This window comes from Crinia signifera, chromosome 7, assembly GCF_055691185.1.
Source record: "Crinia signifera chromosome 7, ASM5569118v1, whole genome shotgun sequence".
NCBI lineage: Eukaryota > Metazoa > Chordata > Amphibia > Anura > Myobatrachidae > Crinia > Crinia signifera.
In genome coordinates this window covers 138,126,065-138,153,737 of record NC_139223.1, presented here as the reverse complement: position 1 = coordinate 138,153,737, position 27,673 = coordinate 138,126,065, and the positions used below count along the sequence as shown (strand labels likewise).

General features: G+C 38.9%; 1 protein-coding gene across 4 annotated transcripts in view; it reads right to left on the bottom strand.

Annotated features, from left to right (window-relative positions):
- Positions 1 to 27,673, bottom strand: part of LRP1B (LDL receptor related protein 1B) — a 1,445,580-nt gene that overhangs the window by 116,342 nt on the left and 1,301,565 nt on the right. For 2 of the 4 annotated variants that reach the window (XM_083153866.1, XM_083153869.1), the window contains exons 68-72: positions 20,120 to 20,226; positions 14,385 to 14,514; positions 11,263 to 11,313; positions 9,434 to 9,540; positions 8,478 to 8,610 (exon numbers count right to left, since the gene is read on the bottom strand). In XM_083153866.1, coding sequence (XP_083009992.1) covers positions 8,478 to 8,610; positions 9,434 to 9,540; positions 11,263 to 11,313; positions 14,385 to 14,514; positions 20,120 to 20,226 — 528 coding nt within the window. The remainder of the gene's footprint in view (positions 1 to 8,477; positions 8,611 to 9,433; positions 9,541 to 11,262; positions 11,314 to 14,384; positions 14,515 to 20,119; positions 20,227 to 27,673) is intronic. The other 2 variants (XM_083153867.1, XM_083153870.1) reach the window with 1 other exon arrangement.

The following is a 27,673-nucleotide window of genomic DNA, read 5'->3' as shown; positions in this document are numbered from 1 at the left end:
CACTGGTAACGCTTGCATCCTGCACCACTTATCTGATCATGTCATCAGCTGATGAGCTATATGCTCCATTCCATGCTGGGAGCCTGTGTTTGCCTAACTCTGAGTATGACTGTTACAATCACATTACTGCTGAATAATCCACTCCACTGGATAAGTCATACATTAGGCAGTTATTGAGTCAGGGCATCTGCTGTTGGGTCCCTACTTTCTGCCATTTCACCACATGTACACACAAATTTCCAACAAGAGATCCACTGTAGCACTGCATAATGTAAGACTGCAAGGTTATGTAATCTGGGACAAGGCAATGGATTCCTTTTTCTTTTCTTTATACAGTATATTTGTACTACTCAATTAGCTGATATATACATGTTTTCGGGCAAACCGCAGGATTCAACTTTACAAGATGCAGTGAGCACAAATGTTCAAGAATCTTTTTCTTGTTTTGTTCTAGAATCCGCCGCAACCAATTCGATTATTATTTTTTTAATGCAACTGATGAAAGCAAAACTTGATGTGTTGCCAGGGTCACAACTAGGGGAGGGGCTATGGGGCGCAGTCCCTGGGTGCTGGATGTGATACCCATTCGTACATGCAGGAAGGGGGAATGATGGTGACAGAAATCCTAGTTTAAACCCTGATTGTTGCTCCATGTTACAGTGCATGTGTGCATAGCATCACTGCATCTGGTGACACAAGGTGCACATGTATTCACCCTAACATAAAATGATATCACAAGTATTCCCCATTTACCGCAATGCTGGAGAGTGGCTTTGCTGGAAGGGGCATGACCTCCTGGACAGCCCCTGATTACATCACTCCGGGGGAATGCCCAGCATTCACAGAGATGCTGGGCTGTCCTTCAAGACTCTGTACTTCCACCTCCTTCTCAGTGATAGGAGTGGGGCGATGCACAAGAATGTCACAATGCAACTCCCCATCACTGCATAAGAACTGGTATTTTGGTGTCACTTACTCTGTGGGTGACACCTGTGTGTGGTCTTGTCCCCCATAGCGAGGCCTCCGGCACCATTTTAATATATAAATCCACATGTTTTTTATTGTTAGCACTATTTTACTTTCCAAAAATGTATTATTATATACTGTATAGTAACATAGTAATTAAGGCTGAAGTTCGAGTTCAACCTATTTGAATTGTAATTACTGACTAGAGTAAGTCCTATCTATATGATTCCCTTAGTGGACAAATATGTATCCAGTTTTTATTTAAATTCATTAACAGTAGTTGCTGTAACCACCCCCACTGGCAATGAAGTCCAGAAATTTACTACTCTAATGGTGAAAAATTCTCTTCTTAATTCAGTAGAGAATTTCTTTTAATCGATCCTCGGTACATGCCCACATGTCCTAAGTATAGCCTTGTTACTGAAAAACTCCTCTCCCAATACCATATGATTCCCAATTCTGTATTTGAACATGCTAATCATATCTTCTCTCAACCTCCATTTCCCCAGCGAAAACATATTCAGCCTGGTTGTATTTTGTATCTTTGTATTCTAGCGATTCAAGACCTTTAACTAGTTTACAATTACACATTTTATCTCCCATCCCTGAGTTGCCTAGTTTTATTAATGACCTTTTGGTACTTCTTTACTTTCACGGCTTCGCTCGCCCACGCTGCGGGCTCGGTGGCTCACTACGCTCGCCACGCTATTTAAAATCAACTCCATGCCAACATGGATAGTAGAGGTATGAACTATCCATGTTGGCATGGCGTTAAGTTCCTTTATTTTACATAGTTTGTGGCGAGCGTACAAGCCGGAAGTAGCACGGCGCCATGCTGGCGCCGTGAAAGTAAAGAAGTACCGACCTTTTTAAGAGGAATTGGGTGAAATTTACTAAGATGTGAAATACACTTCACAGGTCATGTTGCTATGGGCAACCAATCACATCCTGTCTACTATCTTCTAGAGGGTGGTAAATAAATAAGAAGTAGCTTCTGATTGGTTCCCATAGCAACATGACCTGTGAAGTGTATTTCACATCTTAGTAAATTTCACCCATTGTGTCAAAAGCCTTAGTGAAATCTAGACGTATTACATCAACAGATTTCCTTAAGTCCACCCCCCTACTGACATCCTCATAGAAGCTAACTAAATTAGTCTGACATAATCTATTTTGACAAACCAATGCTGAGCTTTACTTATTACCTTCTCCTGTTCTATGAAATTTTGGATACTATCCCTTATTATTCCTTCTAATATTTGCCCCACAATGGACATAAGGCTGATTGGTCTAGTTTTTGGGTTAGTTTTGCTCCCTTTCATAAATATTGGTAGTACATTAGGTATGCACCAGTCCCTTGGTACTGTCCCCGAGAGTATTGATTCATTGAAAATGAGATATAATAATAGTGTTATTGCAGAACTCAATTATTTTAGTATTTACCATCCGAGGTGACAAGGTGTCACCATCCGAGGGTTTATGGGTTCACTCCTCTCCAGTGGCATCTGGAGAGGAGTGAACAGCCATAAACCCTCAGATGTATGTATTGGACTCTTTTAACACTTTTTGCTTTTTTATCATTTTTTTGTTTTTATTGTATTGTTTTTTTAAAACAACTGGTCTATTTTATGGTACTTGCTGTACACTGTGGATGCCCTGGATGGGAAATTTTTTATCTTGTGGATTATCTGGATTAAAAATTGTAATTTTTGATATTTTTCTAAAAAATTGATTGGGCTACAAGTTCTTTCATGCAAGACCTCTGACAAAGAAACCGCTACATGTTTTGTATCACCGTGCTAAGCGGTGAGTAAGGTGCGCCACCTAAACCTCTAGTTCACCTTATATTAAAATTGGTGCTAAAGAGATTACCTATACACTTTGGCATATCTTTCTTCTCCACATGTATATTGGATGAGGGGAGTTTGTCTGAGAAAATCCTAGGATTTCATTCTTGCAAAGAAACCTTGATAAGCGGACCACTGAACCCGCAAGGGTGAGTTGGGGTATGCCCATCAATTTCCCACTATAAGATCATTAATATTAAGTGTGAGAACCTTTGGAAAAGTATACCATAAGGAGATACATGAAAACGGGGAACAACTAAAGAAACCTTCCTGTTTTTGAATACCACAAACAACTCCGTGAGTAGGGGTACGCCCACATTTTTAAAGATACATTGATACACGTTTTATATATATATATATATATATATATATATATCTTTGGTGAGTGAGGTACGCTAATTTTTAGCACCTCACATATCAAATTCTTTTTGGTGCACTGCAATTCTACACATTGTGTATTTTTCTTCTGTTTTGAGCACATTGGAGAAAGGATTCTTCACATCAAATAGAGGAATAACACATAATCACTATCACGAGTAAAGATACCTTTACAAGCTTTATGCCACCTCATTTTAACGTGAGTCTGGTACGCTGAATCAACCTTACTTTATTGAAAAGCACCTACAGTGTTTCACTATATGGATTTAAGATAAATAATCACACACACACTAAAATCAATTATTTTTTTTTTTTACGGACACTTACGTTAATTGGAAAACGGATCGGATCTCGATCTCGACACAATAAAAAATTACATCAAGGAAGAAGACCCCAAAACAGTATCTGAGTATACCCTGCGCCTCATTGTTTAAAAGTTCCATTTTTTCTGTGTTCTGTATGGTAATTAGGTGTTGGTGACACCTTGGGAACCGTAACATCAGGGCTGCACTGCGCCATATATAATCCTGTTATTTTCTTTTTACTCTATTTTAGTATTTAGGTTCTGTAATCTATTTTTGACTCACTCAAACTGGGTACTCAGAAACCCCCCCTGCGTGCTCTACTGGCTGTACAGAGACTATTATTACCAGTTACTTATATAGCGCACACATATTCCGCAGCGCTGTACATAGATTATTATTACCAGTTATTTATATAGCGCACACATATTCCACAGTGCTGTACAGAGAATATTATTACCAGTTATTATACAGCGCACACATATTCCGCAGTGCTATACAGAGATTATTATTACCAGTAATTATATAGCGCACACATATTCCGCAGCGCTGTACAGAGAATATTATTACCAGTTATTATATCCTTATTATATACTTATTTTTTAGTAGGCCAATATTATGCTTCCTTAATCATTTCCCATTTATATAACTGTAGAATATTTGGGGATTAGATTTGCTATCTGCGGCTATCTTTCATTCTGTCTTTAATTTAGCCATCCTGATTGTATTTTTACATTTCTTATTACATTCTGTTTAAATTCTTATTACATTTTGTTTAAATAATTTGAATGCACTCCTTTTTTTTTAGCCATTTCTAATTTGACTTTGTTGATAAGCCACATTGGTTTTCTTGTGACATTTGTTGGCTTATTTACTCTAGGAATAAATTTATCAGTGCCCTCCAGCAGTATTTTTTTTTAATGTTTGTCACCTTAAAGTAGTATCATACCGTTAAATAATGCCTTCCAGTTTATATCTTTTAAGGTCTCCTCAAACTTTCCAGAGTTTGCTTTTCTGAAATTCTAGCACAAAGTCACTCATATTTGAACAATTGCCGTTCCCTGTACAACATTATTGTACAACAGCTATTTTGGATGAAAACCTGCGGCTATTAAATGTCACTGAAAAGTACAGCTGTTCAGAGGCATTTTGCAATATTTACAGCTGCCTCTATAGTCACAATGAGATACAGGTTTATTATTGCATAATTTATAGTGAATGGATTTAGAAAAATTACTTATTCAAAATTGCTGTGTGCTTTTGTTTACTGAAGTGAGTTTTCATTCTCAATATTTTAGCCACTTTTGGCTCTTAGTGTTAGATCAATGTAGTTTCTTTGTCTCGAAAAACCATGGGTTGCTGTGCTCCAAGTCTTAAGTTATTCTCACACAAGACCTTAGAAGCAATGGAGCATATTTTTAACACAGTGAGAGGCAGGCAACAAGAATTATGTATTATAGCTAGGAAATACATAGAAAGGTATATATTTTTTTCTTTACAATATTCTGTTTTGTTTCTTTTGTTAGAGTGTATGAAATGGAGACTGGAGCCTGTATTTTTCCACATACACATCCCCGTGTGCGATACATTCACAAAGATACAAAGGGTTTGAAACGACAGGGACTCCTATTATTGAAAACAATACAGAATAGCGTAAATTCAAGTAATTCATTTCACACGCTAATGTTTGGGTTGAAGACATGAACTACAGTATTTGTGTGGGGAGAAAACAAAGAATACTGTATATGATTTTTTTATGTCATATTTAATTGTGTTCAGAATAATTCTTCCTTAAAGAATGCTTTTTACTCTTCAGTGCTAGCGTGGTGCATTATACTGCAAATGTAGCTGTGTTAATAAACATCTGTCCCTTAGAATCGGATGTCATTCTAACTAGTAGGGTGAGCTAAGAGACAACAAAAAGATCTATATTGTAAAATAAAGATATACAGTGAAAAAAAATCTCATTGGAATGTGGGTAGAGGAATGCAATTTTTTTAGGTTGTCACGTGAACCATGTATAAACTTTTTTTAATGTTTTTTTTCGATTTGCAGGGAATCATAGTAAGGAATAGTAAGGAATAGTAAGGAATCATATGGTATTAAGCAATGAACAACTCAAAGGTGCTAGCACTAGAAAAGTCAACCTTTAATTTAAAATGAATAACACTTTTATTGAGAATGATTTAGCAGCAGCAGTGGCATTACCTGTAAGGTGTCATCCTCCTCAGGGTAACACAAAAGTGCTGCCTCCTTCTCAGTGACAGGAACTGGCCCTGCAGACTGACTGGTCCCTAGGTGCAGCTCACATGTCCAGACCCCAGGACATATGAGCTGGAGAAGGAGGATAAAACTCCCTTTACAGTTTCTTTGGTGGAGGTGCTGATTCTAGACTTGACATCTTAGGATCCAGGAGGGTATTTTGATGGTGTACGTTTGCCTGAATGGATGTGAGGATTAGATAACTAATATAGTAGCTCAAGTTGGCTCAGTTTGTGACTTAGCTTTCTCTCTGCATTCTCCTTCTGTTCATCACATTTCAGTGCTTCAGTGCTCATCCACCCCTATTGTGGTGCTTTGTCTATGTCCTCTTCATCTTTGTGTTCTGATGTAGAATGTTAGCCATCTTCTGTAACCTAAAGAAGACTTTAACCTAACCTCTTTTGATCCTCCTATCCTGCCTCCGTTACCATCCATTCCTACTTATCCTATTGTTTTTTGTTTGTCCACCTACCTCCTGTTAGTATGTTAACTCTTATGAGTAGGGCCCTCCTTCCTCACGTACCTACCCTACCTCTTTACCTCACCTGTGCTCCTGTCCCATTCTTCCCTTTCTCTACTTCATCTTCAGTCTCCTCGACAATTTCGACACCTACTTCAGAACTGATGCTGATTTTAGTTCTACCAGCTATACCCCTATTTATGCTGTATTTTATCAACGTACCTTGTAATTTGTTTTTTGTTTGCTTTGTATGGCGCTGCGGACACTTTGTGGCGCCTTATAAATAAACGTACTACTACTACTACTACTACAGCAGCCCCATTTTATGTAAATGGGGCTGCTGTAGTAGTAGTAGTAGTACTTTTATTATTTAGTACTATTTATTATTTAGTATCGTTTTTTATTTTGATTTTTTTTCAATCTAAAAGGAAATTAAAATGTCTGTTGTCCAAACCATTTCAGAATCAGGAGGTGTTGATTCATTGTTTCATTTTGGGGACTTTCATTTGTTTTGTGAACAAGGCGTTCACACTACTGATGATGGTGTTTTTCTTGCTCTTGGAGAGAGTGGTGGTGGTGGCTACACATGGTGGGAAAGCATGGCTCTTTCAATACAAAGCATACTGTAGGTGGATTATACCCTATTGGGTTCAGCAGCACTGGATGATTATATGGGCTGTGTTATGGTGTATTGGTATTACAGCCAGAAACCTGATACCTGCTGTTGAGAAGGACAATCGGCTCTAAAAATGTTGTTGTTGACATCTATTGACGCAAGGCGTTTAGCCTCTGATTAACTGTGATTTCTTTCTTTTGATCAGCAGACTGTTTTTCTTTTTGTGAATTTAATAAATAAAAGGTCCAAACCTTTTCTAAATGCCACATTGTTGCCTGTATCATTATTTTAGATGAACTGCATTTGTGTTTTCAATCCAACATCTGCTGCTAGGGCATTTATGCATTTAAACACTGGAAATGATTTGTTGGATAAATAACAAACACAACACTTTTCTGATTATTATGTAGTTATGTTTCACTCAGTGTGCAATTGGGATACCAAATGTTTTTTTTTCCTAAATAACAAACACCAAACGCTCTTATTTAACTTGACTGCATTTAAAAAAATCTCTTCATATCTCTGTTGTATTTATAGAAATGGACACAAACAGACAACATAATCTGTAAAGTTACTGTACAAGAGACAACTATATTAAATACGGAGTGACATGGTTACAATGGAACTCAATGTACAGACAGTGTAAAGTCATTTAATAGGTTACCCCAGTATGGTCGACATGTATTAGGTGAACATGGTTGACAGGGTTAATGGTTGGACAGGGAAAAGGAAGACGGTGTTTAGGATAGCCATATACTAAAGGCCAACACAATAAAAAGTCATCTCACTGTTTTTGTTTTTTTTTGGGGGGGGGGGTCACATGTTTTTCAACTTTTCCTTGATGTAATCATCCACATGGACTATGATTGGGAATAGTCACCTTGCCCAAAGCATAGAGAGCAAAGTAAGAGTATACGTTTGCAATAATTGTGGTCTCATATTTTGGTCTAACTTTTTTTCAAAATATGTGTAAACCTTTTCTTTGTGTCGATCAATTCCATGTTGACATATTGACTGTATATTTTTTGTACCTGACCACCTTTTATACAGTCTACCTTTTTCCATGTCAACCTATTGACCTAAAGCATGTCAACAAAATGGGGATGACCTAATTATAGTCTATCTTATTTGTAGACCTTCTGCACCACACCCAGATCTAATGAGAGGGTTTCCATCTCCCAAGAGGTATAGACATTATTTACTACAATTTCCCTTCATATGAAAAAAAAAATTGGCTTGTTTTACTTCTTCACAATAATGGCTTCAAAATTATCGCCAACAAAGATTATTTGTGAAATACCTTAAAACGTACTGTATAGCAAATTGTACTGTTTGTATTGGTAAACAGCTACAGTGCATGTATTTTAAAAGATTGTATTTGAAGCAATGTCTCTATGAACTTTGCCTGCTAGAGCTAATCACAAAGCTAAAGGAAACTAAATGATAACAAAGAAAATCGTGTTTGACACAAAAAAGTCTCATCGTTTTAAGCAGATGAAGATTGGTGGCAATGGCCCATAGCATGTTCCCAAAGCATTTAATCTATCAGCCTTATTGTCCACATGAGTATCCTTAACTTATTAGAGCATACAGAGCCAATGAGATGCATGACAAAGGCAGATAAAGGAAGGAATTACACTTCTAACCTCTCTCGCAGTTATCTTCATCACTCCCGTCCACACAGTCGTGGATTCCGTCACAGAGCCACCTGATTGGTATACAATAGGCCTTGTTTCTGCATCGAAACTGGTTTTCTTTACAGTCTGTCACACAACCAGCCTGTGTAAGGGAAATAAAAAGGGAAAACAACATGGTTCATTCTGTGCTTTAATCAAATCCCAAATATTAAAGACATTACACATTTGTTTGTGCTATGTGGTATAACCCTGTAAAATGAAAACATTATGTTGTTCCATTGGCCAACTCCATTGGTAGCTCCCCGGGAACCCCCACCATTACCATCACACACACTGATACAGGTCAAACACATCTGAGAGTATGAAGATGAGATCACTAGACACAACCCACTCTCAGTATTCAAGCACAAAGAACTAGAGTGAGTGTTCTATGTACAGTAGATGATAGATTTCCCGCAGCTTGGGCCCAATGAGCTGCAACATACTATATATAACCAAAAGCATTGAGTCATTGTCACAGTCATAGCATGCATGTCTTCAATGTTAGCACAGTAGGAGTAGTAGCCTTATAATTACAGGTAATGATAGTAACCCCCAGCGAAGGACTTTCAGAAGAAGCAGCTAAGATAGGCTATGTTCAAAAACGAAAATTCCTTTAATTAAAACTCAACTATGGTATCTATTGATAATTATACGTGTAACATTGAAACGTTGGTAATGTAAGATTGTACAAGTAATGTGACATAATGATATACTGTATGAGCGGTACCTTATATTAACACATATACTGACAGCTCAAACAGTTTTCTTATGTCTGTCATTTCTATTTAAGATAGAAACTGCAGATTTAGTTTACTGTTAGCATGCTTTTAATACTATTTTAAACAGTATTTGAATAATATTATTGAATATTTTATATACAACAAGTGTTATACAATATAGCAGCACAAGTATTCCCTGCTCACCTCATCTGAGCCATCTGCACAGTCGTATTCACCATTACACCGGAGATATGCTGAGATGCATCCGCCACTGTCGCAGACATACTCACTGGCAGAGCAGGTAGGCAAGGCTGTCAAAGAATTCAACAAAAGATGCATTCACTGGAACATTGTATCTATATATATATATATATATATATATATATATATATATATATAGTACATACAAAAATATTTTGTCTCATGACAAAGTAAAAATTAGGAGGAGGCGAGATGTATTATGCCTTGAAAAGTAATATGATGGAGATTGATAAACCTCCAACCAACCAGCTCCTGTCATTTTTCAAACCCAACCTATAACATTGCAGTTACAAGCTGATTAGCTCCACTTTAGCAATTTTTCAAGCTTGGCGCATCTGGTTCTCTATACTGATTTTGTCTGCCAATTAATGGTGTTGCTGTAGCTTACTCCACTTACAGTACATCTTGACTGTCATATGTATACACTATCAATTTTGACTACAAATACAGTATAAAATGATATACACATAAGAGCAGGGGTTAAAGTGAGGGGGAACGGGGTGGAACTGAGTTCCACCACCCCTAATGGTGAGGTGGAACATTTTAACCTCCACATTGACCCTGCACAGTAATTCTCACATAAAAGCATTCTAGTTTGCAATGGGATGCCAAAAACCCTACCACTGGGCCCTGTTTCTGCCTATTGGGGGTAGGGAAGGGGGTGTAATTAGGTGGCATAGAGAAATTAGTTCCCCCACCTCTGCATGACCACTTTATGCCCTGCATAAGAGTAAACATTCTTATTGCTATCAGTCAATGACATAGCTACAGTATATATAGTTGCTATGGGGCCCAAACAACCACAAGGGCCTCGACCCACTGCACCTAATTATACTGCTTATTTACACATATACACATATACACTTACAAACATACCCACTAACCTACGTTTCCTTGTAAGAGCATCATCAATAAGTTGATTTGGCAACAACATCTCACAGTTTTCTTATATACCACTTTATATCATAAACAATTAGGATAAGGGAGATTACTGTATATAATATATATAATTAATTTATTTATAATACTTACTATATGCTGATTACCATACACTTTAATCATTTATGTTACCGTAGTAGGTAGATAGTGCAAACATTAGATCATTTACAGTCAAAATGGACAGTTTGCTATGTGGCACTCATAGGCATAGCTACGAACATTTGAAAATCACACATCCCCAATGCATGCTCCCAAAAAGGGGGAGTGTACTCTTCTACAAAAGGGCATGGCTTCATGACAATGCCGCAATCATGAGGCCACACGCACACTTTCATCACTGTTGGGGGCATGGTGCTGGTCACACCTCCTGTGCCTCTGCCTCTGTGAATAGAGGCTGTGCACATGCACACATCACCTCTTTCCTGCTGCCTAGGACTGCCACCCCCCCACACACACCACCACATTGGGGGCCCCCAGGTGGGACACAGTACAGTCCCAAAAAACCGGACTGTCCCGTGAAAATTGGTGCCGTACAATTGTCCTGGTAACTTCTGGACTGCACAAGCGCTGATCTCTAGGAAAATGATGCCAAAATTGTTTTCCCACAGACTTTTCCACTTAGTGGAGAGTTAAGTATAATAAATAGATGCAACGTGGGCCCTACTAGAAACATGCTTCTTAGGTAACAGCTTGGAATACAATGAATGAGAGCTGTGATTGCGAACAATGGAGTAGGCAGGGCCTCCCCTTCCTGCAGCTCTATACTTTGGGGTTATTGGTTGAAGTAAAACTAATACAGGCAACTCTGATAGTGATAGTAGCATAAACATCACCTTTCTGAGAGATATAATGATGAGCTTTCCCAGGGGTTTGTTTCTTGAATGCTGAAAGCAGAGAACAGCATAAAGTAGTGAAACAACTTTGCTCTAACATGGGCTGATTTAGAGTTGCACACGTATTGGCCGCAAGTGCAGCTGTACTTAGTGCCCAAATATAAATATAGATCTTTTCCTGTATTTATAGTTGTCCACATCTCTGTGAACTTACTGTAGCCATCACCACCAGCGCACATTTGCAGAAGCTTTATTCTTGGTGCAAGGGATCTGCCTGAAATCAGATGGAACTCTGCACACATCTGATTTGCCCACAATTCTTCCTACATGTCCAGGACACGTCCTCCAAACACTTATCTTACATGTGAATGCCCGATTACCACCCAACAACCACAAGAGGAGACCCTGGATGGCCTGTAGTACCTCATAATTGGGAATGTTCAACTTGGACATGTGCACAATGTGTAAAATGATAAGAGTTATTTGCATGAGGGAGGTACATGCAACTTTGAATCAGCCCCAAAATCTGTTATTGTTTATAGCGTAATTGTGAGCAAACAATGGATATTAAGGGGGGTAATCAATTATTGACTTTTTTTCAAATTGGCAAAATTGGATTTGCTCTATTATGCCCGTAACCATTTTTCATACTGGTCAAAAAATCCGGCATGGGCGAAAACAATAGTAAAATTCACCACTGGCCCACGTGTTTTCAACCATTTTTTTGCTGAATTTGCAACATATGGTGTTGACCTGTACATTGAAAACCATTCGTTGCCTATAATAGGGATGACTACATTACTATCTTCCCATTACTACTGTTACTCACATTAGTGTTTTATCAGCTTCCAGCAACTTCCTGAAACAGACATCATTAGGCCTTGTCTATTTTACTAACAAATCCATACAGAGTGGAGATGTGGTCACATGGTGTTTGGGTAAATTGCAACTTTATAGGCATAATCAATGATCCCTTGGCCCAATGCTGTGCATCATAGAATCAATGGATGGGCCAGGGTCATAGAGATGCAATTTGCTACCAATCACATAATCCTACAACCCCCATCCACCTCATTTAAAAACAATGTAGGCCTAGTTCAGGACAGTGACCACTAGGGAAGCTGTGGCTCTCTCCATAGTTTTGGAATCTAGTGGACATTATGAAAGATTTTAATAAATTCCTTACTTCTATGTATATTGAAAAATAAAACAATAAAAATAATTCTTAAAAACACTTTTGCACAAATCAAAAACTTCTGTTTCTGGCAAAGTGCCATCTCCAAGGGATTACTAAAACAGACATCGTAAAATATTTCTATTAATAAAAGAAAACTGCCTAAAAGGTGAAATACGACCTTAATTACAGTACCACAAACTAGAAGTTCCAGATGGATTACACACTTAGACAGACATGTTACAGAATATATGTTTACCTGGGTAAATGTAATACAGTACTTTATGGTTGTGGAATAATAATGGGATAATATCATCTATAACTAGTCATGTCAGTTACAGAAAAATCCACTGGATGGCTCACAGCTACACTGTACGTTATTAACTTTCTTCAAACAATAGAAAATTACGAATGTTGCTAAACTGAAAAAACAATCAGCAACAGGGACACAAAATGAATTAAATAAACACACAAGAAAGAAGTAATGTATTACTGTAATGTAAATTCCCCCAATTTTGAATATATCAAAGAAAGTGTCTTTGTGATTCTAGCCTCAATACACCATGTGACATGAGATGCCTGGTGTGAGTCCACAGTGAGTCTGCTAGTGCCAGGCTTTTTTTACTGGTAAGTGTGTCCTAGTCCTAACCAGGGTGGATTAAGCCTTCGGAAGGCCCTGGTCACTTTAGAGAAGGGGGCCCCCTCCCACTTGTCATTACTGGCCGAAAACTGCATGGGAGAATATTACACTGTCAAATCACAGAGTAAAGGCAGTACAAATTTGGTCAATGGAAACTGCAGGATGGGGGATTAATATATATATATATATATATATATATATATATACATACACACACATATACCACATGAAAAGCCTGTGTTTGTCCCTCTGTACACTACTCTGTAGGAGACCTTAGAGGCTCAGCGCTGCCTTTGATTAAAAACCCTCTCATGATGAAGCCACTGCTGCTGCTGTCTTCCATGGGCCTTAGAAGTACGTGATGAGCTCCATCAATCAGAGCTCAGCACAAGCTTTCCAGACTCTGACCTTTTGTGCAAAGTCTCATGGGTCAACTCCCAGTAATGCACTGCACACATGTGCAGTCAGTGTGTCTTGGCTCCAGATGCTCAGCACCATTAATCATTGTCACCTTGGCAGATAAGTGAAGCTGCAGCACTAATCCACTGCCATGCACAAAACCTTTACCTAATTTTTATAAAATACATGCTGGCCACAGGGGGGCCTAGATAGAGGGTGAACAGGAGAATATGATTAATAATTTTTATATGCATTACTTATCTATGTGCAACTTAGGTAGATGTATGAAGAAGTGCTACGAGTTGATAAGTTGCACATGACAACCAATAAGATTTAAAGTAACATTTATCAAGTGCTTTCTAAAAAAATTACATGTAGCAGCTTACTGGTTGCCATGGCACATTTCTCTCTTAGCACTTTATACATCTACCCCTGAGTCTGTAACTATCTACACAAACTTAATGTATACAAAAATAGCAGCCACAGCATTGTAACACTTTGTATGCAGACTCAGGGGGAAATTTACTAAGAAAAAAGTTCTACTGTATTTCACATGGAATTTTGCTATGTCACATGGGATGTTGCAATTACATACTATACTGTATTATGTTCTAGAAGGTGCTAAATAAATTAGATTCAAAGTAGATTATGATTGGTTTCCCTATAGCAACATCCCATGTGAAATAGAACGCCTATCTTAGTAAATATCCACCTCATACTCTGTTGCCAAAGACACAACAGTGTTGCTCCTGGTGCGTCCTAGTGTGTGATTGCAGCAATAATGTATGAGGACACACCTGTAGATAGTTCACTATTTTTAGGAAAGCATAACTTCCAACATAAACAACTTTACAGTTAAAAAAGCAAAATAAATGTTTTAAAATATATAAAAAATTAAATGATGTATACCTGGCTCACAATTCATCTCATCATCTCCGGTTTTGCAGTCCTCATGTCCATCACATTTCCATTTAGTTGGTATGCACTGACCGGTGGCACACTGGAAATGGTCTTTGGTGCAGCCATTCTCACAGTTTCTCTACCAAAACAGACAAAAATATGTGACCATAGTCCCCAGAGGTTGTAACAAAAACAACATGTATCGAATTTTTACAATGAACCGAAACCAAATTTGTAGCTGTAAATTAGGGTAAACTGTATAGTTACATTCCATACAGTAGTTGCTAACCTCTTACAGCCATTTCTCTGAGAAAATCTATGTCAGGTCCCAGGACACATTATTAAGTGAAGCTGACAGGGGGATTTTGATATAAAGATGAAATAAATATAAGGTGAAATGCTCCACAGTCACTCTTGTGCCCTATGTGGATAACAAAACAATATGAAACAAAACATAACAGAGAACCTGTGGGTGGGGGAATTTAAAATCAAACAATGTTTCCTTTTTGTCAGAAAAGTAGTAATATCGCCTAAACCGGGACTTCTCAAACTCCGCCATTACAGTCTCAAAAAAGTACTAAACTAAAACAACCATCAGGTCCGAAACAACGGTCTACTTCGCACACGGAATGGACGAACACCTGAGGGCTATTCGTATATTAAATCTATTATTTACATTTCAGGAGCCTAAACTAGAATGGACTCTACTTTCCTGCTACCGGGCGCAGGAATAATTTATCAATTTTATTACATCACTGTTTTACTATATCACATTCTTACCTTCCATTTTATGATGATCTGTGCATCGGTAGTGGTAATATCGGTACTTATATGTTAGTTGGGCGCCCACTAAGCTATTTGCTTAGATTTACGCATCCCCTCGCGGGGCATCGTTATGCTCGCCACGCTTCGGGGTGGGTGCCCAACTAACATATAAGTACCGTAATATCTTTAGTATCTATCAGAGGGGTAGATGTATGAAGCAGTGATAAGGGAGGAGAAGTGATAGAGTGCCTGCTACTTTATCACAGGCCAATTAGCTACTGACTGTTACATTACATGCTAGGTTTAAAAAGGGACAGTTAGAAGCTGATTGGCTGCTGATAAAGTACCAGGCATTTTATACCTTTTAAGAGAAATAGAGTTGCGATTTAATTTAGAAGCAACTTGTCCTTTGTTAAACACTCGCACATTGCAGACAATAATGGTCGATACTTAAATTTGACCGGATTATTAGAAGACAAACTAGTCACTTTAGTCTCTGAATATTCCACCAATAGTAATTCAATTTTGTTTTTACGTAGATTATAGCTTATGATCCGCAAAGCTACTAAAGGCTCCTTAATTATTATGGGACAATTCAATGAATGCTTGACCCTGAACTTGATAGATCAGATAAAGCTGCCCCCTTTAGGTCTTCTACCCCCCACTACAAAGGGACCCTCTCTCGCCTTTCGTGATTTTTTGACTGAATTTGATCTCTACAATATTTGGAGAACACACAACACTTCTGGATGAGAATATACATTAGCTCTGTTGCATATAAGGCCAGATGGTGTTCCGGTACATAATAGATATATCATTGGACATATTCTTATTGCAGCTTTCGCAGCCTTAACACAACATTGGAAACAAACGACTCTCCTGCTAGTAAAAGTTATACAGAAAATCAATTTTCATTTTAATATGGAAACAGAATATTGGCCCTATTTATATACAGCTTCCTTTCCATCAGTACGATGGTCTGCTTGGCATGTATTCACAACAGAAGGTGAAGGAACACAATACGTCTCCAAACCATCTCAAACTGACCCCTACAATTTAGTCTCAATGAAAAAGCTTCTTTTACTGCTTCATAAAATCTGTCAGATTAATAACTACTTGATTTAATGTTTATATACATTTTTGGATTGATGGGAAGATTGGTATTTTGTGCTCGTCCTCCATGATATTTTCGTACAGTATGTATTTGTAATTTGTGGACTGTTTATTATTTTTATCTGTTTTTGTAATCTGGACGTTTCCCCTCCCCTTTTCCTGTAACCCTTCCATTTTTTCTCTCTTTTTTCTGTACCCCCTCAAAAATGTTATACTCAATAAAAATGATTGATGTTAAAAAAAGTACTAAACTAAAGCCCACCCCTATATCTTCTAATTGGAACACATAATAAACTACACACCTATCAATCAAAAGTTCCCAGTCTTTAAAATCAGCTAACTAAATGCTTATGCATTCTGCGTGCTTATTCAGCCCTCACTCCTGTTAAATTAAATTTATTCTATTTTTGGAAAACTGTTATCCTACATTTGTATAATTAGCAAACAGTATAATCTACTAATTATCAGGCAGAAGGCAGGTACTACTACCATAACTGCCTAGTAATAAATTACTTTTCGTCTTCTAAACTTGCCAGAAAAGTATACTATTTTTTATTTTTTTCCCCTTAAAGTTATGAGAAAAATACTGATGCAGGTCAAGGCCACGCTTTATTTGCAATGAAATGAGAGGCAGGAATTGAAGAGCCGTATTTCAATTTTGCAATCTAGTTCACCATTCTCTGGAGCCTTTTTAGAGGAACATATTTGAATTTGGTTGAGACTTTCTGTAATATTCTAAGTTGCAAAAAAGTTACAAAGTAGAAGAAAAAGTGCAGAAACTGGATATCCATCAATGCCAGCAATATTTATATGATATGTGTGTACTCATTCTAGCACCCGGCATCTTTCACAACATGTGCACTTCCTCTTGGCTGCCTAGGGTATGTCTCTCCACTGTGGTGCTTCTATCACAGTGCGGTCTGTATTTAGCAGTGATGTGCACATCAGTCATGTGCTAGAAGCCCACAGCACAGAGTGACACCCCAGCCGGGAAGAGGAACTGCATCGGTTTTGGAGGATGCAGGCTGCTAGAATAAACATCTCTCTCTCTCTCTCTCTCTCTCTCTCTCTCTCTCTCTCTCTCTATATATATATATATATATATATATATACATACTTTGTAGGGTCGCCCCTCAAGAACGAACATCAGGCGGCACTCTGTGGTCTTAATAACTTATTCTGTCATATCTATATTCTATATATATCCACACACACAAATTATGAGCAAACTCTGGGTAGGTATATATATATATATATATATATATATATATATATATATATATATACACAAAAATTATGAGCACACTGGGTTTTCAATAAATGAAAGCTGGTTACCTTATGGCATGTTACAGCAGTACCAACATTTCAGCATCCTTTTGTTAAGGTAACAATACGGTGACCCATAACATTGCAAGGCTCATGGTCATTGAGAGCAACTTACTGTGACAGTGCCGGACCTACAGACTGCTTCATATATTTATGGGATATTATATAAATGTAGAAAATGAGTTATTTTTTTAAGCACCACTAAATGCCCTGACCCTCTTAACTCTCATGGACACAGGCTTCAGTGTCAAACAAAGAAGTTACTGCAGCAGAGCTTCTGGAGCCTTGCACAGGTTAGACAAATAGGAAAAGCTACCCACTAGCAATTGCCTTTAAGTGCTCTGTCTAAGTAGAACAGAATAAATGTAATTGTTTTATACTATCTGATTTTACATAACATTTACAACATATATATATTTTACGATTGTTGTAATTTTGACATATACAATTATGAAAAGATATTGGAATGACAGCTGAATTTATGCATTAGTGTTGTTCAAGTGTGTTCAGGTACAGGTATGCATTCCTGATAACAGTCTGTGCAAACATACAAGTATGTATGGCATATGACATATGTATGTACATAGTGAACAATAACAGTAGGTCCTAATACTGTTTAACCCCTTCACTTCTGAGTGTTTCTTTTTAGGCATTCAGCTTTCAGTTCCACGACCCACCTGTTAATGTCATGTAACCATTACCCATTCAGGACAGTTGGTTTATGGCACACTAATAAAACCCAAAAATATTCTGGAACTAGGAGGGTGATTCAGGTTGTCTTGGTAAGCAGCAAAATTTGCTGCTCACTGAAAGCAGAATTACCCCCCCCCCCCCATTGCCGTTCGAATGTCCGCCCCGGCATGCGAATGGATGGGCATTCCCCTAAATAAATTGTCCTGCCCCAGCCCGCTCCCCACTCCCTTCCCTCACCTGCCCCTGTAAATGGCCTGCGGGGTGTAACACATGCCCAGGGCCGGTGCAAGCCCCCCGCCCCAGGCAAAAAAAAAACTGCGCCGCCCACCTGCCGGGGGGGGGGGGTGTTGGGGGGGTTAGGGTGCGGACGATACTGCGGCACGGGGGGGGCGGTTGCGGGCGATACTAAACCCCCCCGGAGCGCAGGTGGTGCAGCGCTGAAATCCCCCCAGCAGGGAGCCGGGAGAGGGCGGCGCGGGGGGAGCAGCGTTGATTCACGCCACGGGCGGGATAGGAGAGGGGAGAGGGAGGATCACAGACTCACCTGCTCCCCGCTCCCTGCTTTCGGGTACCTCTCTATGGTACCTCGGCAGCTCATCACCGCCCTCCAAAGGCCGGCGCCCTAGGCAAATGCCTAGTCCTGCCTAGTGGTGGTGCCAGCCCTGCACATGCCAAGTGCATGCACACATCGGGTCTGCACATGCGTATTTTCAGCCATACACATGCTCAGACCCGCTACATCGGTCCCTGGACCAAATCGGCTTATAGCGAGCCAACCTGAATCACCCCCTAAGGTAGATTTGCCTCACACCACTACTACAAAACTCCAACCCACTTAACTAGTGGCACATTATTAAAGAGACAACAATCAAACCACTCATGGTTTTACAGTATGTCCCTCATGCTTATACTGCCAGCCTGCGGTGGAACTTTCTGTCGCTTGCTTCTGTGCTCAGTGCATGTTCAGTTGCTCATTTTACCTTTTATATTAGAAGGAGATAGATAAGAGAGGTCTGAAATATCTAGAAACAGAATTTGGCACTTACATTGTACCTTCATTACTTTATTATTGGAGCTAAATACAAAGCAAACACCAATCCACCGCTCAAACATTGCCTTAATAACGATGATTTCTGAAGGTCAGAGTTAAAGCTCTTGTGTAACATCTCTATATCCCTATGCCCTGTAATATAATTGAAGGAAATAGTTCCGTTCTTGTTTCTGAAGCGTTAGGGAATATCGATGCTCAAGATAACTTTGACTGGATGACACAAAATCCAAGATTACATTGGCCTGAGACTGTGGTCTGGTTTACAAGGTCCAGTTTAATATTAAGGTTCAAATTGATATAAAAAAAAAAACAATAATGGCAAAATGAGGAGACATGGGACATTTAGACTTGTTAAAACAGCCATACAGGCATTCATCGGTGTTGTGAATAAAAATAAAGCTTTGTGTTCAAAACCCTCATCAAATACTGTTGGAATGGGGATATATAGTGTTCATTCTAGCTCCTGCCACCTGACAACCCATACAGTTTGTGTTCCCTGTCTGGGGTGTTGCTGTCTGCTGTGGTGTTTCTAGCACAGGTCTGGTTTGCATATCAGTGATGATACACAGACCACACTGTGCTAGAAGCACTACAGCAGACAGCGACACCCCAGGCAGGGAAGAGGAACTGCATGGGTTCTCAAAGATGGCGAGTGCTAGAATCAACACTAATATATACTTTGAATGATTTTAAACCATACATGTAAAGCACAATATGGTCTTATTTGTTTATTTTCAATGTTAAAAGGTACATGAAAAATGTAACAGTCTGTTATACAAGTATGTAATATTATTACCTCATCAGTGCCATCTGCACAGTCATATTCTCCATCACACCAAAATCTGGCTGAGATGCAGTCGCCGTTTCCACAGAGGAACTCTTTCAATGCACATGTCTGAGGTTCTGGAGAAAAAAAAATATATGTTCTAAATTCTGGTCATGAGGTGCTATTTCTCACTTAATTGAATAATCCCCATTTTAATAAAATGTATTTTATTTCTACTAGCCTAGAAATGTTCCTGCACAGGGACAGATGCAGTCAGGTGCAGTTTGTAGTAATTAAAAAAAGCCCAATTATCACCAAACAGTACACAAAGCATGCCAGTCAGCAACACTTGCATATGCTCCAGGTTTATGACAATTACATATAATACACATGATTTGTATAACACATGCCAGTCAGCAACACTTGCATATGCTCCATGTTGATGATAATTACATATAAAACACATGATTTTTATAACACTAGCAATTAAATATTTAACCATATGATTTGCATTAAATGTGGCTGCAGAAATAACTCATGTACATAAAAAGATTTTGTTCAAACACATACACAAAGGCATAATACATTCCCGAATTATGAAGAAATCACCAATTCAAAACATTCACAGCAAACAGCCAATCACAAGTGGTGCTCAGTATTGTCTTTACAGTATTTGCACATGTCTATAACCAGCCTAAAAAATACATCTGCCTCAGGAACATATTGTATGCATTTTTGTCCAAGTCTGCAACTTTGCATTTCTGACCATACTGTATTCAGTACTTAGAACACCCTCATCATACCTATACTGGTGTAAGTGATAGATATATGCAATTCTGCATGGGCACATATGCATATGATCCCCTTTCCGGGATTGTGCAGAGAGATATGCGGCTACCCTACACTATTGCACCAATTTGGACCTGGTTACTGTGATCACAGGTACCATATATGTTGGATGTATAGAAAACACTGCACTGTGTATAAGGAAGACTATAAATTGTTACGTGATATTTATGCCCTCTTCATTTGCTGGCCACACTTGCTCTAAAGTCAAGCATTTGGAAACCCCTAATACAGTACTACTTTGTTAACTTCTATGACTCAAAGTCATTTCCCAAAGATTAAGTATATATTAGATTTCCTTACTGTCATAAATTATATAATATATTGTTTCATGGTTTCTTACATGGTTAGGTTTATGGTCAGCATAGAGGCTTGGAAAGTGAACTGAGCCAGTGCATACCTCCCAACATGACCCTCTCCAGGAGAGACACAATGCTCTGCTCCTGGACTTCCCTATTAATGTATGATTGCCGTCACCTGTGGTGAAACATCTTTCTTAGCAATTAACCTGTTCAATACAGGTGATGGCAATCATACATTAAGAGAGAAGCCCAGGAACAGAGCATTGTGTCTCTCCTGGAGAGGGTCATGTTGGGGGGGGCATTGCTAGTGGGACACCGAAAATTAGAGATAAAATAAATAAATAATAAAAAAAGAAAATAAAAATAAGTTCAAATTTTCTTTTTCAAATAAATTTTTATTTGACCAATAGGTATTGAGTATTTTTAGATTGCCATGGTGTTAAGAAAAACTATTTCCACCATTAAAATTTACTGGCCCACTGCAAATCCTGAGTGGGCTCCTTTATTATAAAATAAGCTGCAAATATGTCCTATGACAAGTTAACCTGCTCAATACATCTTGATTAATAAGGAGACTATTTATTATTGTGATTTAAATATTAATGTTTTGCAGTATTGATTAGTCCTATATATTGTCAGTTATTCATCCGGTACATACTGTAATATATTGTATGATGAAAGGAAAGTAATTATTATTGTTTGATGTTCTGTTACTTATGACTTTATAAAAAGGTCCTACTGTGCATACATACTAATAACTGTCAGTCTCTTCTCAATTCACATTCTCCGCTGATTCTATATACTGGAATTTTATTCCTTAGTATCAACATATAATTATCAAAGGCACTCAGAGGAATCAAAGAGAAATGAAGTCATGGAAAAACCACTAATGTTGTCAATATTGCTTTTTTATACCACCAAATTACAGCTCAGACTAGAAATAAACTTGATTTGTGCAAACAAGTGAAATATTCGCTCTCCCTGACCCCCACCCGCCTCACTTTCCCCTCATACATCCTCAAATTCTGTATATAATGCAGCTACAGTAAGTGACTTTCAATTATAAGAATACTTATACAGGTTGAGTATCCCTTATCCAAAATACTCGGGACAAGAAGAATTTTGGATAACAGATTATTCTGTATTTTTGAATATTTTTATATTTGAATGAGGTATCTTGCATTTATGTTGTATAAGCACATCAAACACATGAAATACACACAAGCATGATCAAGATGGCGCCACAAATGGCTGCGAAGGAACTGTGTCACTTAGCCATATGTACTTCCGTGTCTCCCATCTCATACACTGCATAGCAACCTATAACTGTACTGTCCCTGCTTAATTGTTACCTATCTGGCTGTTGCGGTGACCAGTGGCGCCGCTGATGGCTGCCTAGGCGTTGTGCAGCTCGGTGGATATGTGTTCCCTGTGTGAGAACTGTACCGTCTCTATTTGTATTGTTACCTATCTGGCTGTTGCGGTGACTAGTGGCGCCGGTTGTGGCTGTCTAGGTGCTGTGCAGCGCATGTGTTCCCCGCATGTAATGTCTCAATGCAATGTATGTAATCCCCCCTCCATCCCTGGTTGATGCTGCACTGTTATCCACAAAAAAATCCTAGTGTGCGCAAGCATACATGGCCAATAAAGTTGATTCTATTCTATATATTTTATTTGTGCATGTAACAAGCAATCATGTCCTTGCACATATTTAGTGCCAGTTACATGTTATTTCCTCAGTAATGCCAGTTACAGATGTGCCCAGTAGGTTTTGAGCAAAAACAAAAATTTAAGGGATACTCAACCTATATCGATAACAAAAAATAATAAGAGCACTGGAATTACACTGCACAAATCATTAGAAAAGTACTTCAATCATTGGTGTTGCGATTAAAATTATTAAATACAAAATAAATCAATTACAATTTGCCTATTTCACTTGTTGTAAAATTTTAGTTAAAAGATTTATATAAAATTGAATATTCCTAGGGCCAAGAAACTTGGAATTGCATATACTTCTCTATGTGATATCACAGGTTCTCAAGGAAGTAATACTGTTGGCTGCATTTTCAGGGTTAAGCTCAAACAATGGTACCACAAATACCTAAGTACCCACTTTAGGTAGAGCGTAAAAATGATACAGCGCTTGCTGAAAGGGATTGGGGGGGGCAATAAAATAAAAGACTAGTAATTAAATTGTCTATTAAGAAGTGTTGTAGGATTGACCGTTAAGTAGTGAGCCAATAAATCTCCCCAAAGAGCATAGGGCAGATTTATTAATCCTGGTGAAGTGATAAAGTGGATGGTGATAAATGCAAAAGCAAATCAGCTCCTGTCTGTCAAATTACAGACATGGGGGCAGATGTATGATCCGTCGTTATGGGGGAGAAGGGTATCAGCGCACGTTATGTGCACTGATACCGCTTCTCCCCCATGTATGATGGAGCCGGGATGCGGTAATGGACAGGGGCGCTATGCTCCCCTGTCCATATCGGCGCTGCTATCAAAATGATAGCAGTCCGAATGTATGAACGGTCAGCATCGCTGACCGTTCCGCACGAAGCCGGGTTTGGCTTCGCTAGCATCAGGCTGGCGTAGCCCTATCTAAACAGCAGGGACAGCGCTGTCCCTGCGGTTAGGTCTGGGCTGCGCTGGGGATCTCGCGTGAACAGCGAGATCCCGCGCATGCCCAGTGCGGCCGGCCGGGGGACAGGAGATAGCGCATCAGTATTAACTGATGCGCTATCTCCAGAAAGGGACATCGCCGGAGGGGGGAGTTAACGCTCCCCCGCTTTGGCAGACAAGATGTTAATACATCTTGTCGATGTCCCTTCCTGCTTCGCCTCGCTATTGAGGCGAAGCAGGAAGTATCATAGCGGCGCGATAAGCGCTGCTATGATACATCTGCCCCATGGTTTGAAAAATGACTTGAGCTGACTGGCTGCTGCATTGTCACCTGCCTTTTATCACTTCACCAGGCTTAATACATCTGCCCTCCAGGTTAATAAAGTGACCATATCCTGGGGACAAAGCAGAGGCAGCTGTTTTGTGTATTGAACAAATGAAATGCCTCATTCTCATGGCTGAGAGTTGGTGGCACATGCAAATTAATGTTTTCTGACTGGACCTCTCCATTTCAATTAATTTCAATTAATGAATAAAAAACAGCTGTTTAGCTTGATGAATGGTATGATAATTATAGTAAGTGCATTTTGATCACACAGAGAGCTGGAAGTGTTTATAGAATTGCAGGTATATTTTCAAACTATTACACATACAATTATGACTCTTTAGTCTGCTCTTCTCTGCCAAGACCACATCAAACTTTCACCTGGAGAGGTGAAATCATACCCTTAGCTGTCCAATTAGGTCTCCACTGTGGCCCTTATTCTAGTTGACTCCCAAGACTGCGAATATCGCAGCCTTGCGAGTCCACCAGTCAACGCCCGCATAGTTGCCAGCACCCCCTCATACGGCGCAATTCCCTGCAGGCATGCAAATAGATTATTTGCATAATTATCCATTCGCAAACTTGCATGCGGGCACAAAATCATTCGATACTTGCAGACCATCAAATGATTTTTCAAGAGCTCGCAAATCTAAGACACCTCTTTGGTCTGCGAGTGCCTGTACGGGAAGCGGGTGGGCAGCTGATGTCAGCTGCCCGCCCCCCGCACCATTGGGGAATTACCATGCGAACGCCTAGTGTTTTCATGGGAATGCCCATGAAATGCTGGGTGTTCCCATGGGTGGATCCCCCCGACTGCAACCCCATGCCCCCCAGCCACGCTGTGGCTGCTTGCACACAGTGGCTGCACATGCATATAACTGACTATGTGCATGCGCAGTCACAAAACATCGCTCTCCTGTGCGAACACGCAGGGGAGCGAATCAATCTGAATAAAGGTCCAATGTTTTCAGGAACATGGTTTCAATGTGCTCAAAAACAAGTGCATTTGTTATACCTTCGATGCTAGAAAACACTTGAAATTGTTTAAATCCTATGAATTATCTTAGTGAATTATTTTTATATCTCCACACACTAGTAGGTTGGCTATTGATAAAACTTCCCTTTTTCAATTCTCCATAAAGCTTTGCATAGTCTTATAATCTCTCACATTTACTTTATCCTCCAAAACAATTTCATAAGTATAATCGTGTTGAATTGGGAGGAATGTATGAAAAATAGTCCAAAGGTCAAGGCACAATTGTGCCTGTAGCAATTGGATAGGTGTTTTCATTTTCCAATTTTCTAACAAGAAAATATATATATATTTTTAATAAATACTAAAACAACTTTTATTATTATTAGCTAAAACACAAGTTAAATACACGGCACACGATATAAACAATTTAACTTAAGAAACATATAATTGGCGTTAGTGTAAACAGTAGAATAACAATTAACACAGAGAGATGTCTGTAAGATTAAAGATCAGGGGGGGGGATGTAATAGGATGAGCGATTCAGAAAGTGAGAGATTTGGTAAGAAATCTCCAGGTTTTTTTTAAAGCGGCAATCTTTTACACTGTAAAACCAGTTTGATTCTGCAGTGTAAATGATTGCCACTTTAAAAAACTGGGGATTTCTTACCAAATCTGTCACTTTCTGAATCTCTCATCCTATTACATTTCACCCCAGAGATGTGTTTGAAAATGCCTAATTCAAGTTATTTGTAAACACAATATGGTCAGGTGCCAAATATAGACACTACGCCAGTGGTTCCGAAACTGTGCGCCTAGGCTCCCTGGGGTGCCTTGGAGCACTATCCGGGGTGCCTCAGGTTGGTAATCCAGAACGAATTAAAATTATTTATGGCCAATGAAACAGACAAAATCAGTGCTTGGGGCTTCCAATTATAAAATATGTGGGCAAACAGAAGTGAATCGTGTTCCTCGTGTACCTAAGGATGACATTTAAGCACAACTTATTTCATTTAATTTTTTTTTTTATTCTTGGTAACAAACTTGGGCCTAGGGTTGCCCTGAAAAATATTCTGATACTCTAGGGTGCCGTGATTCAAAAAACTTTGGGAACCTCTGCACTACGCGATAGATTCAATAAAGAATCTGGTCAGGCGCTTGACAGGGGTTGAGATTCTAAATGAAAGCAGCTGCTTAAATAAGGGGGTAGTCAGTCGCCTATCAACAAAGAAAAATATATACACAATCACGCTAAAAGCATGTAAGCAGCGCTTGAATATTAAACAAGTACAAGTGTAATATAAAATTAAAATCTTAACTGATGACATAATTGATGCATAAATACACACACAACAAGATAGATAAAAAATTTAAATGGCATGAAAGAAATAGGGTAAATATATAATAAAATTTAGATCACTCATTCAGGATTGGGATGAAATGCATTCCTTGTAACCCAAGTGGAGAATCAAAGGTAAGTGCACTTTACCAATATACTGTATACAGAATACCGTTTCTAGGTGGAGTCCAGTCCCCAATGGGAATAATGCTCACGAGTTGTACGGGGCTCCCAGCCACCGCTGGAGGTTAGTGAAATTGGTGGGCGTCAGTTGAACTTGTATCCTCTTTTTCTGGGCTGAGAATGTTGTTGCCAATAGAGGGGTCCACACTGCACAATCCACCGATGGAATAAATGGGAGGCAAGCTGGAAACAAATAATGGGGCTGGAAAGCAACAGTCGGTTTCACGTCCTCTTGGTGTGGACTGAAGATGGTTTGCCACTAGAGGGGACCACACTGTGCAATCCGCCAATCGGAGAGCAAGGGGGGAGAAATGGATCGGTATCTGAGTTATCCACAAGGTTGTAGGGTCCCAAAGGGGTGTCCTGAGAGTGATCAATAGGCACTAACGCATTTCACTGCCGACTGCAGCTTTATCAAAGGTGCACCTTTATCATTGGGGACTGGAATAAACCTAGAAATGGTATTCTGTATATATTGGAAAAGTGCACTTACCTTTGACTTATTCTCCACATGGGTTACAAGGAATGCATTTCATCCCAATCCTGGATGAGTGATCTAAATTTGAATATATATTTACCCTATTCATGCCATTTTAATTTTTTATTTATCTATCTTGTTGTGTGTGTATTTATGCATCAATTATGTCATCAGTAAAGATTTATATTTTATATTACACATAAAATTATAGAGTACATAGAAGAGATTCATATAGAAAGTGCTGGGTTTTTGCTGTTAGACGTGTCCCAGTAGCAGTGAATGGTAAATGAAAGAACTGGATGTACTTGTAAAACAATAAGGTACTACCAGTGCCACCAATTTGCTATACACTGATATATGAACAGGCCTACTGCTAATAGTAGGAACCCAGCACACTGGATATGTATCTTTTTTAATCAACTATAAACTTTTGTATAACCTAAATTACTTATAATAATCAATAACTAGGAATTTATCCCCCTCTGATCTTTGACCATTTAGATGTCACTCCAC